This window comes from Vidua chalybeata, chromosome 1, assembly GCF_026979565.1.
Source record: "Vidua chalybeata isolate OUT-0048 chromosome 1, bVidCha1 merged haplotype, whole genome shotgun sequence".
NCBI classification, from domain to species: Eukaryota; Metazoa; Chordata; class Aves; order Passeriformes; family Viduidae; genus Vidua; species Vidua chalybeata.
The window spans coordinates 137,234,943-137,247,425 of record NC_071530.1 but is presented as its reverse complement, the minus strand read 5'-3'; the positions used below and the strand labels follow the sequence as shown (position 1 = coordinate 137,247,425).

Below are 12,483 nucleotides of genomic sequence, written 5' to 3'. Positions count from 1 at the left end.
TCACTCACAGAAGCAAGCCCATCTCCTGAGTCCCTCTGACTTTGGCTGTGTGATCCTTCTCTTTTTTTCCATTGGCTCCAGCAGTCATCAGGCATACCGCTTTGAGGTTATGCTTCCCTTTGCTAACTGAATTGACTCAGGTTTATTTTTAAAGCAATAATTCTTCATCAGGGTGGTTAAATAAATTCAGAGAGAAGGGTGCAAATGACTAGAACCAGTGTGAAGTCAGTGTTAAAGCTCTGGGAAAATTGGAAGGAGCAGGTTCCTCTCCTTTGGTGCTTCGAAAGCTCCAAGATCTGCTAAAATGTACCATAGATCTTCACCCAGCTTTAAGATGAGGACAGTAAACTATATTGTCACAATGTTCTCGATGCTCAAGGTTAAAGATATGTACTGCTTGCTTAATTTTTTTCTGTTTTAATTCTAGTTACTTTAAGGACCTAGGATGCTTTCAAATTCTCTAAAGGTTATTGTCTTGATATGTTTTGTTCTTAACAGTTTTTCTTACCAAGAAGCCAGCAAATCCACATCCTACAGATTTTTAAATACTATTTGTATGGTACTGCAATATCTGGTTCTTCTTATCATTTGAAGTTATTCTTGATAGTTTTACATCCTAAAACAAATTGAATGCTTTAGAAAAGATAATGATTTATAAAATCTGTTTCATTTCTGATGATAGAAAAGAGTAGAGAGTTATATAACAAAAGTTTTACACTGATAATGGATGATGGCAGGTTTTAGAAGCATGTTTTTTACAGAATATAATGATCATACCAGAACCTGATGAGTACTTTATTGTTTAGTTTAAAGCAGCTGTTCAATTAACAAAGTTCAGCCTTGACTTATGATCATTATTTTAAAATAATAGATTGCATGAGAAGTTTTGCATTTTGACAAGGAAAAATTATCATTTGACAAAAAATAAATTAGTTCATAAATCATATGTCAATTTGTTAATGGCTTGTTGAACAAAGCATGTTTTTATTACTATTTTCAATGAGAGTAAAACTTGAATCTAGTTGACCACTTCTGCTCAATCAAATTTGCTTTGTTTTATAGACTATTAAATTCTGTTTATTTATTTTAAACCAATTTAAAAGACATATAAATATTGTAGGAGTTACTCCTATTAATATTTTAATTGGAATACTCTTAAGGAAGCCTTTGATTTTCTTACTTTCATTCTGATTCAATGACTAAGCAACTGTTTCTTTAGAAAGAAATTTGAAAGACCAGAAATAAGCTGAATTTTACCAAGATGTTGCGGTCCAATCTTGCGATCTTCTCAACTGCAATTCAACACCTTTATTAACTTCTCAACATGTACACATGAATGCACACAAGCACATCCAGAAACATAAACTCTAAAGAGAATTTAACTTAATTGTCTATTACTCAGTAGATAAGTGTTATCCTTTTCTAACACATTCCTGTGATTTAAAAGATGTTTGTTCTGAATTGATGTGTAAGAAAAACATTAGAGATTGTGCTGGGTTGACTTTGGCTGGCTGCCAGATGCCCATCAGCCACTCCATCACTCTCCTTCAACAGCAAGACAGCTAGAGAAAATAAGATGAAAAAATTCCTGGATCAAGACATAGACAACGAGATCTTACCTTTACACTAGAACCCAATGTACACATGAAATTTACACATTACAGAGCCTCAGTTTAATTCACTGCCTAAAAATTGATTGATTTCTTGAATTATGGGATTTTCATATCCCATTAATTTCTTTAGCAATTCTATCAGTGATATATTGCTGAAATCTCAATTTACTTATTAGTTATATGTCTAAACCCTTTCTGAATGCTTTTAAACCTTTGGATTAATTGAACAACTAGTTCAACAAGGTAATTGAATTTCATCTTACCAGTTTTAGTTTGACACTTTTCAGTTGAATTAATAAGTGTGCATATATAAAAAGTGAGTGATTGATCACCATCATGGGTGATTGTGTGATCCAAATAATCAGAATTCTTTTGGAGTTTATTTGATCCTCACTTGGATTAGCTACTAATGTTTGCAGACATTTTGACCCTTGTGATTTTTTGAACTTGCTATTAGGATATGGTCTTTTCTGCTCAAAGCTCAAAAAGGCATGTTTGCATAGGTGGGTGCATAAAACATGGATGTGAGAAAAGGCCAAAGCATGGAAGACTTAATGGGAGATTAATTTTACTCTGGCAGTTGGAAGAGTCATCAGAAAGATACAATCATGGAAATATTGTTGATGCTATCATCAGATTACACAATTCTCAAATCTTCAGAAACTTTATTTCATATCTAAGATGTAAACAGTGTTATTTTGCTTTAAGAAATATTGTGGTGTACTAATATTAAAACACTGTCTTTTTAAAAAAATGTAAAACTTCATTTCAGAAAAGCACGTATTTTCTATCTAGAAAAGGAAAAAAAAATTAAAAGTAACTAAGAAAACTCACCCCAAACATATACTATAAACTAAGGAAAGAAGGATGCTTTTGTGTGCAAGTAGAATAATGGAATAATTGTGTTCCCTTGGGTCCTGTCACCACAGAGAGAGACCAGGGTCTGTCCCTCCTCTTCCTCTCATGAGGAAGTTGTAGACGGTCATGAGGTCTCCCGTCAGTCTCCCCTTCTCCAGGCTGAACAGACCAAGTGACCTCAGTCACTCCCCATACGGCTTCTCGTCAAGGCCCTTCAGCATCTTTGCTTCCCTCCTTTAGATGCTCTCTCTAATAGATTTATATCCTCCTTCTATTGTGGTCCCCAAAACTGCACATGGTACTCAAGCTGAGGCCACACCAGTACAGAATAATGTGGGACAATTACTCCCTCAACTGGCAATCAATGCAGTACCAGATCCACTTTGTACATCTACTTGATGTAGAAATACTCTTGTAAAATTTATATAATAAATAAATAGTGGTAGTATTAACAAAGAGTTGGGTGTTTTTCCCCTCCCCTCAGTTAGAGGTTCCAGGGACACCTTATTGTGATTTTTCAATACTTAGGGGAGGCTTTTAAGACAGGAACAGATTCTCAGTAGGGCCTGTAGTGGTAGGACAAAGGTTAATGGATTTAAACTAAAAGGGGTTAGATTCATACTAGATATAATGAAGAAATTTTTTACAGTGACAGTGGTGAAACAGTGGGCTAGATTGCCCAGAGAAGTGGTAAATGTCCCATCCCTGGAAATATTCAAGGTAAGTTTGGATGGGGCTCTGAGCAGCATCCTCTAGTTGAATATGTCTCTGCTTATCACAAAGGACTTGGACTAGATGACCCTTGAAGGTGTCTTACAACCCAAAGGTTTCTATGCTTCTATGACTTTATTTATTATAAGGACTGTGAAAAAGAATTCTCTACAGAGATTAAGGCTTTTAAAACAAGCCTGAATCCTGGTATCTAATTATTTGTGCCTTTTCAATCACTTGAGGAACAACACTTTCTGACTTTGGTATGTGCCATCAGACTAAGCATGTTAGAATTTCAAGGTTCTCTCTCCTGTGGTCACTTAGATCAGATGACAGAGGCTATTATCACACAGAATAATTTAAATCTGATATAGTGTGTATCTTGAACAGTTAAGGACTAGATCTGACTGCCCAGAAGGCTGAGACACCTCCTTCCTTGCAGATTTTCAGGACCTAACTGTATGAGGCCCTGAACAAATTGTTTTGACCTCAGACCTACCCCTGCTTTGTTTGATATCCTCTTATCTAGTGCTGTGAAATAAATATTTTAAATATTTTTTGCATCCAAGTAATCTTTCTACAGTTTCACATATATTTTTCATATTTTCAACATGAGAACTTTTCTAATTATTTATTTGGGATGATTAATGTAATTTTGGTGATGTGCAAGGGAAAAACATAACAGGAGTGAAAAAATCTCCTTTCTTTTGGTGGCACTCATGCTACTTTACAGTGGATATAGAGACAGTAAAAAAATGCTGAAATCATTAGAGCTGCATCTCAAGAACTAGGCTGTGGAATTTGATATAGAAATTCAATAGCATGACATGTACTTCAAACTGAATTATCTGTATGTATTTGTGTATGGAATATGGATTTCTGAGAAGGAGGAGAAGCATAGGTAAATATGTTCTGGACCACTTTAAAGGTTTTGTTCAAAAGCAAAGATATTTGCAGTTAACAGTTGTAGGTGACTTTACTTTTAAAAAGAATTTATTGATTACTTTTTCGTATACTTAAAAGCATTGTTGATATTTAAATAATGTATTTAATGACATAGAAGATATTTTGTTTCATCATTTTTCGGTAGTGAAATACATAACTTAATTTTTAAAAGCATATTACCGTGCTTTTCTTAGCTTTTCTGTTGACTACCATTTATAGACAGCTGCTATTGCTCCTTAGTTTTCAGAGCTTTTGAAACTTTCTACTGGTAGATGCTCATTTTGCTGTTTAGAGATCAGAGAGTCTGTTGTGGTTTAACCCCAGCAGGCAGCTAAGCACCACACAGGCACTCCCTCACTCCGCCACCAGTAGGAAGAGGAAGAGAAATGGAAGAGTAAAAGTGATAAAACGCATAGTCTGAGACAAAGACAGTTTATTAGGGAAATCCAAAGCCACGCACACAAGCAAAGCAAAACAAGGACTTAATTCGCCCTCAGGCAGTCAAGCAGCCACCTCCAGGAGAGCAGGGCCCCATGAGGAGTAATGGTGACTTGGGAAAACAAATGTCATCATTCCAAACATCTCTCCTTCCTTCTTCTTCTCCAGCTTCATATGATGAGCAAGACACCCTGTGGTATGGGATATCCCTCGGGTCGTTTGGAGTCAGCTGTCCTGGCTGTGTTTCCTCCCAGCTTCCCATTCACTCCCAGCCCGCTCGCCAGTGTGGCTGTGCAGGAAGCAGCAAAGGCACTGCCCAGCAGGAATAAAAGCATCCCTGTATTTTCACACTGTTTTCAGCACAAACACAAAATATAGCCCATATTAATCAGTGTGCAGAGAATTAACTCTGCCCCAGTCAAAATCAGCACAGGTGCTTACATATCTGATGAATTATTATGGAAGTGACACAGGAAAAAAAAATAGATCACAGAACAGACTGAAAGAGATACTAGATTTTGCATTCCCATTAAAGAGGGCAACCAGAAAAATTAACAACTAAAATATGGGATGCCAAATTTGATACATTCAATATTTAAAATCCATACTTTATTAAGTAATCATATATTTTCATTAATATTGTTATTAAAAATAAGAAAATGCCATGACATGTAGAAATAAGGGGATATGGTTCTCAGAACCAAATATTTGATAAGTATTAGATGAAACAAAATTGCATCTAGAAAAAAAATACTGAAGAATATTGTTATTTTAGTTGAGTATATGCTGATGCACTCAATCCACAGCAAATGCAGCAGCAAATTGGGTGAGAAGATCATGCTTTTATCTTAGAGAAGAAAACCCTTCTGTTGAGGGCTTTTTTTTTTTTTTTTTTTAATAATAATTAGAGCTAGTGGGAAAATGTTAAACAAGTATCTGGCAGGCAAAAGATCTCACTAAATTTGAAATTGAATCAGCATAGCATCAGGCTAGTCAGATATTAAATCTAATCATCTGCTACTTAGAAAATTAATAGAAGTTTGTTGAATACAAAAATCACACAGACAGGACTCCAGCAGCTAGTAATGGATTCATCAGTATGTGGTCCAACAAAGCCAAGCCCCAGTAGTACCTAACTAAATTCAAGATGTATTTATTTGCTGAGTGTTGACTGGTACTATCTGCATAAATAACAGATAGCAAGTTACTGGACAAACCAGCAAATAAAATGACTGGTAGAAGGATTATAGCTAGCTTAAAAAAAAAACACTGATGAGGAAGCGTCATTTGTATATGTGCTATGGATTTTAGAATAATATTTTTTGAAGATTATCAATTTAAATATGTAACATTAAAACCAAAATTTCTTAGTGGAAGGAAAATAAAAGTTACATTCATGTAAAATAAAAAAAAATAGAAGTATTTTATCTGTTATTTGAAAATATCAGATATTTCAGTTTCTGGTAAACTGCTAAATGCAGAACAAAATTTCTGTTGTCTTCAGAAAGTTTTCCTTTACTTGTGGGGAAGATTCTCAATGTTGTTATACAACAGTTTATTTTACCTACTTTTATTTTATACTTAGGATTGTGCTTATTATGCATATTCTTTTTCAGAATCTATCTTCTCCTTTTCACAAGAATAAACAGTTATTTGAAGATCAAACTAACAGTGAGAATGTATAGGCTTTGATACTCTTTTTAATTTTACAGTCAAAGTTACAGTAACTTGGCATGTTAACATGTTTTATGTTTCTGCATCATTCTACATAAATTAGGGACAAACATTTCTTTCACCTTTCAGATTAGACTAAAACTCTTCCTGCTATAAAATTTCTTTGACCCAATAAAAAAATTTATTGAGATCACGTGAGACTGATATTCACTTAAACTTTTTTGGTGAATTTCTTCAGATACTATCCAATCTAAGTGGAAATATTCCTGAGGAACTGTATTTTCTTTGGAAATAACTAAGACACTGTAGAAAAGCTAGAATCTTGTGAACCTGAAAAGAAAACAAAACAATACAAAGAGCTGTTAAAATACATGTAAAAAAAAAGCATAAAATTTAAAAGCATAATCAATGTCAAACAGCAAATATCTAAGACACACAAGCGAAGAGGAAACACAGTCATCTTATTGGTCACATCACAGTCTCAAGTAAACAATTTATCTAGGAGCACTTTTGTATGACTAATCAAGGTTTCTTTCCATAATTTTAACTTTGCAGTTATGAAATGATTGCTCTATTTACATTCTGAAGCTGGGAACTGGTCTTCCTCAAGGGCTGATGAGTTTAAAGTTCAGCATGCAGCTTAAAGTGATATATGATTTAAGTTTTATCACAAGGACCACAGTAAAAGCAGAAAACAAATGATTGATCAAACTGCAGAAATTTCCAGTCAGAACTCTAAAGTCTTGGAAACCACAAATCTGAGATGATTTGTAATTTTAAAATTATGTCATATGTGATTGAGAAGAGAGGGTGGGAGAGATTAAAATAGAGAGATTATAATTACTCTTGGAGTAGTAGTGTTTTAAAATATACTTAGAAAATGAAAACAGATTCAACTGTTTAATATAGGTGCCTTCTTTTTTAATCTATAACATGTGGCAGAATATAGTACAGGAAGAAGAGACACAGGGACACACTCTGTAAATTACACGTTTGAAAGAAAATAATTATGTAATTTGCAATCATTTACAATGCCAAAAAATATTACTAAAAATTTAGGTTCAAAGATTATCTCTACTGCCCAGAATTGATTTATTGTATTTTAATGAATATTGAAAGAATATTTAAAATTTCATGTGTACATACGAAATACATATTGTATTTTAATGAATATTGAAAGAATATTTAAAATTTCATGTGTACATACGACAATGTTTTGTTTCAGACTCCATTTGACTTTTTCCATTACTGAAAAAATAAATGAGGATGGCATCAGAAAGCACATGACACAGATTCCTTCAAAACTAGTCTCTCACCTGTAAAGAGACATCCTTTAGCCACTTTATTTGTACATCAAGAAATTGTATGCACTTGCACGCTGAGTACTTAGAGACATCTGAGGACTCAAACAAAATCTGTCTTATTTCACCAAGACGTCTTAACAAATAAAAATATAGTGGTGACTATAACAGCTATTATTACTAATCTGCCTACAATATTACTAAAACTCATATTCAAAGCAGCTAATTATTAAAAAATATGCAGTTAAAATTGAAATTGTACAGAATTCTACTGGAATCTACCTCTTTTTTTTTTTTTTTTTTTTTTTTTTTTTTTTTTTTTTTTTTTTTTCTGGTAGTGGTCTGTGGTGCTTTTTATGTCCATTTGGATCCTAAGCCACTTTGGTTTTCTTTGGGAGGATAAATATGACACCATGAGGTAGTTATGGCAAACAACCAGCAAGACTAATTCTTTATCACAGAGTATGATGGTGATTATTTTCTTCTCCTCAGTCTTGGGTCTACATGGAGTAATTTAATTACATATCTCATATGTCTTTTTCTGTGGTTCCAAAGCAACGGGTGTTTCTGTTCTCCATTCTTATCCTCTGAGATGATTGCAAAAACATTGCCAGATTCATGATACTGAAACTACATTGCATTGTAGTTTTGCATGCAAGTAATATATAAATTCTGAATACATATTGTGTCTCCAAATGATAGCTTTAATTTTACTATATTTACTACTGGAGTTTTAGAATTTCTATATACAATAAATTTTTCAGGATCTGGTCTTTCTGACATGGAAAAGTTGAATAAATAAAAATACCTTTACCTTTTCCTATGCTCCCAGAAACATCTGTAGCCTTGCACTACATACATAATGTGTCCATTTCCTGTGGGTGTTAGGTGCCTGGCAAGCTTGTTAGACACATCAGAAAGAAAAAAGCAAATATATTCATTCATATGCAGTTACAAATTTATATCACTGTTCTCTGTTTGATAACACTCTGTAGCTAAACTGCATCATCAAAATCAAATGCTCAAGCAGAAGGTCACAATAGAAAATTTGGGTTTTTAAGAGTTGAAACAGAAAAAAATAGACATTGTCTTTTAGTTCCTATGGCTACCAAGCCAGTATCAGGTACTTATGGGATCTCTTAATGAGGTCAGAGAACACCTCCAAAATCAAAAAGGGAAAGAAGAAAAGGAACAGATAATCCCCCCCAAAAAAAAAAAAAAAAAAAAAAAAAAGGAGAGAGAGAGAGAGAGAGAAAGCACATCTGCCATGTATTTTTTTTCTGCCAAAGTGGTAGACTATAAAGGAATTATTGAGGAGCCTAGCAAAAGATGTAGGCACGTTTTGCCTGGCCTCCATCTCTCCAGAAGCACATGGATCTCATGGTGGTACAATGTCATACCTACCAACTCTGGGCTGATGTTTCAAATATCTCACAGTATCTAAAACAGCAATAGAGAATTACCTGAATAACTCCATTAGGTGTTTTAAATTTGAAAAAGTTGATACAAATGGAATGAGATATGCAAATGCAATGTAAGATGGAAAACTGTTGTAGATAAAAAAAACTTCAGCTGCTAGAGGAAATTTAAATTTTAGATGTGTCTAATGTGCATATGAAATCTGCTTAACGAGATGACTGCTTATTTTGCATAATTTTTCCACCTAAAGTTTCAATTTTACCAGAGTACTGAGTTAGACATTTAATTGTTTAACATTTAGTTGGACATTGAGACTGATCTGAATAAATGACAATCAGGTCTATGCCCATACATTATCTTACAGGTATTTTACTGCTTACCTGCCATCTCTGTCCTGCAGTTATGATGTGCTTGCTATGTTTCATTTTAAAAGGCAATTAAAACTATTCTAGCTTGTAGAGTAAGTTAGTAAGTTTGTAGAGTTTAACATACAGATAAGCTCTGAGGTCAATATCCTTTTGTACCTAATGGATAATACTCAAGTATTCAATATGAATTTCATTAAAGTTCTTTCTAAAAATCTGTAATATTTTACTGAGTGATATTTGCATATTGAATTCTTATTTATCAAAATTTTTGATTAATTTTGCATCCACTAAATCAAAAAGATCACCTTTGAATTTTTTCATATCAACTTAAGTGTAGCAACCAAATTAAAGAAACAAGCTTATCCTTTTTGACTAAATGCAACATAATGATGGTTATAAAAGGCCCACTGCTGAAAGCTAAATGGCATCCAACAGCTCTTATAATGATCTGTTTTGCATCAGGGGCTGTAATGTTTACTATGCTAGTAACATATGTGTTCATTTTAAAAATCCACTACCCTTCTTTGGAATAACTGTGTATTTCTTTTTTGCTGGGTATATGTTTATACCCAGAATTCTTTTAAATCATTGAGTACATATATAGATACCAGGTGAGTATCTATATAAAACTACCTACTGTGAGTTTTATTCTAATTATTTGTTTGGTTTTACATTAGGCCAGCTTATTTTAAAGTATTGATGCTAACCAATTAATTAAGTTATTTATTGGTTGATGACCAATCTATTAGAAAAAATGCACTGATATTGACTTATTAAAAAAATTATGCATACGCCTGTTTGGGAGATGTGAGCATTTTATTTCCTTTTTCTATTAATAGAACAAAAATATACCCTCCTCATCAAATAAAAAAAGCATTTCCTAAATCATAAATATTCTGTACATAATTCTCCATCTTTTCATATTAACATAAGTTCTTTTATCTTGTTTTAATGATATTATTCATAAAGATAGCAATGACAAAACAAAGAACAGCTTTCTAAATATGCACTCTAAGGACCTGCATATAAATATGTGAATATATACTTCTTTGGGGGCCTTTTCTTCTTTTTTTCATGTTTTTCATTTTCATGGTTATGTGATGTGAGTACTATTATCATTTGGCTTTCATATCTGTCATGACTGTAACATGGCATAAATTGACTAGTGTACTGAGGAGGTGTTTTTCTTTTAAATTTTGTTTCATTTTCCAAAGATTGCTTAAGAAAAAATGAATTGCTTAAGAAAAATTATCAATATAATACCCTTCAATTTGCAGTATCTGTTAAGGACACCAAATACATAGAGATCAAAGAAAAATATAAAACTTTTTATGATCCCCACAGCAAATAATCTTCATGGTGAATTACTGGTACACTATATAGAACTCATCTAAAGGTGTCTTAAAGCTAAAAATAAGTAAAACATTAAATAAATGCTAATATTGCAATTACAGCATGTTTTAGCAAATAATTTCCTGACCTTTTGAATTCTGGGCTTCTCATCACTCTATATCCTTCTCTGAATGAGACTAGAAATGCTGATAATGGCAGGACATAACTTATCAGTTAAGTTGAAATTTCAGAAGACTGAGACTGAATTTCAGAATAAACAGCAGTAAATGTATTAAAAAGTCAGTAAATGTCATTGATGTTTGTTCCTACATCAAGCAAAATCAAAAATATGCCATCTCTTCCAGCAAAATTATCAGAGTTTACATATTTCCTAAAGTGTGCTAAAGACCACCCTATGTAGCTGCATATATATATAGCTGCATTAATAAAAGCAAACCAAAACAAAAAAAAACTAAACCAAACACAAAAAACCCTAGCAAACAAAAAATGACCGTGAATTTGTTCTAACAATTAAAAGGGAAAATGTAAATATTGAGCAACCTGGATTAACTCTGTTTTTAACCTATGTTGAACAGTAGGTTGGACTATGTGACCTTTACAGGTCCCTTTTGACCTACATTTTTCTGCTGATCTAAATTCAAAGTAAAATGTAAAATAAGGGCTTATCTAAAAAACACATGAAAATAATTTTAATCTCAATTATTAATAAAATATATCATCCCATCTGCTACACAATTCACCACACATGGCTAAGTGGGTTCCAAAGGTATGTCTAGATTTCACTGGTGTGTGTACACAGCTGAATTCTTCAACTTGTTCTTTACACATTTTTTACTGTTAAATATTATGGGTTTTGTTGGTCTGATATGAATCCTGAGGAGGTTATTCTCCTAAAACTGAGGAAGTTAAGACTTGTCATATGTACATCAATTGAGCATGTAGAAATGAGTATCAGCAGAGCTTATCAGCAGTAGTGAGTACACAAAAATTTTTCCTTTATTTGTGTCTCAAATGCAGCGGTTTTAATATAACAAAACAAAACCAAACATACCAATGACAAAACTGCAAACCTTAATGACCCAGTAATTCCTTTCAAGAGAGCTTTTTATATGGATTTATTATTTCACAATGACGCTGCTCTTCGAGTTGAAATTAAAAATTTCTTCTCAGAGGCCAAAGTGCACAGTTTAAATAATACAAAATTCCCTCATTAAAGTGAATTATGGTCCTGTTCTTTCATCATATTACTGTGGAAAAAATCAGCTACTACAAATTTGAGCAGAAACCTGTGTAAGACATATAGTGCAATACATTTTTTAACATAACCCCGAAGAGTCTAAATTGTCTGGTGTATTGTGATTTCTTTGGTTGTTTTATTTTTTCAGCTACTGCTAATCTGAACTGTTTTTAAGTCCAGTTTCTACGTTTTACTATCATCTATACTAAGTATAGTTTCCATCAAAGACAGTCAAATTTTCTATTAATTCCTCATTTACTATATAAAATAATTTTTTCAAGTAATGCAAGCTACATACTTTTAAGACAGTTGTCCTTTCCATGATTAAATACTATTGGGAACAGCCATCTGTCCCACACAGTTTTATTTTCCAGACAAGTAACCATGAATTGTGCTTTTTTGTTTCTTAGGTTAACAGGATTTCATCTTCCTCCACCTGTGACAAGTACAAAATCTGTATTTTCACTTCGCTTGACAAGTGACTTTGCAGTTAGTGCTCACGGGTTTAAAGTTTACTATGAAGGTAAGATATTCTTTACAAAATATTCTGATTTTTTCTCTCTGAT

General features: G+C 33.1%; 1 protein-coding gene across 3 annotated transcripts in view; it reads left to right on the top strand.

Moving 5' to 3' along the window:
• CSMD3 (CUB and Sushi multiple domains 3) overlaps positions 1-12,483 on the top strand; it is a 587,056-nt gene that overhangs the window by 100,123 nt on the left and 474,450 nt on the right. For all 3 annotated transcript variants that reach the window (XM_053944919.1, XM_053944910.1, XM_053944900.1), the window contains exon 3: positions 12,328-12,440. In XM_053944919.1, coding sequence (XP_053800894.1) covers positions 12,328-12,440 — 113 coding nt within the window. The remainder of the gene's footprint in view (positions 1-12,327; positions 12,441-12,483) is intronic.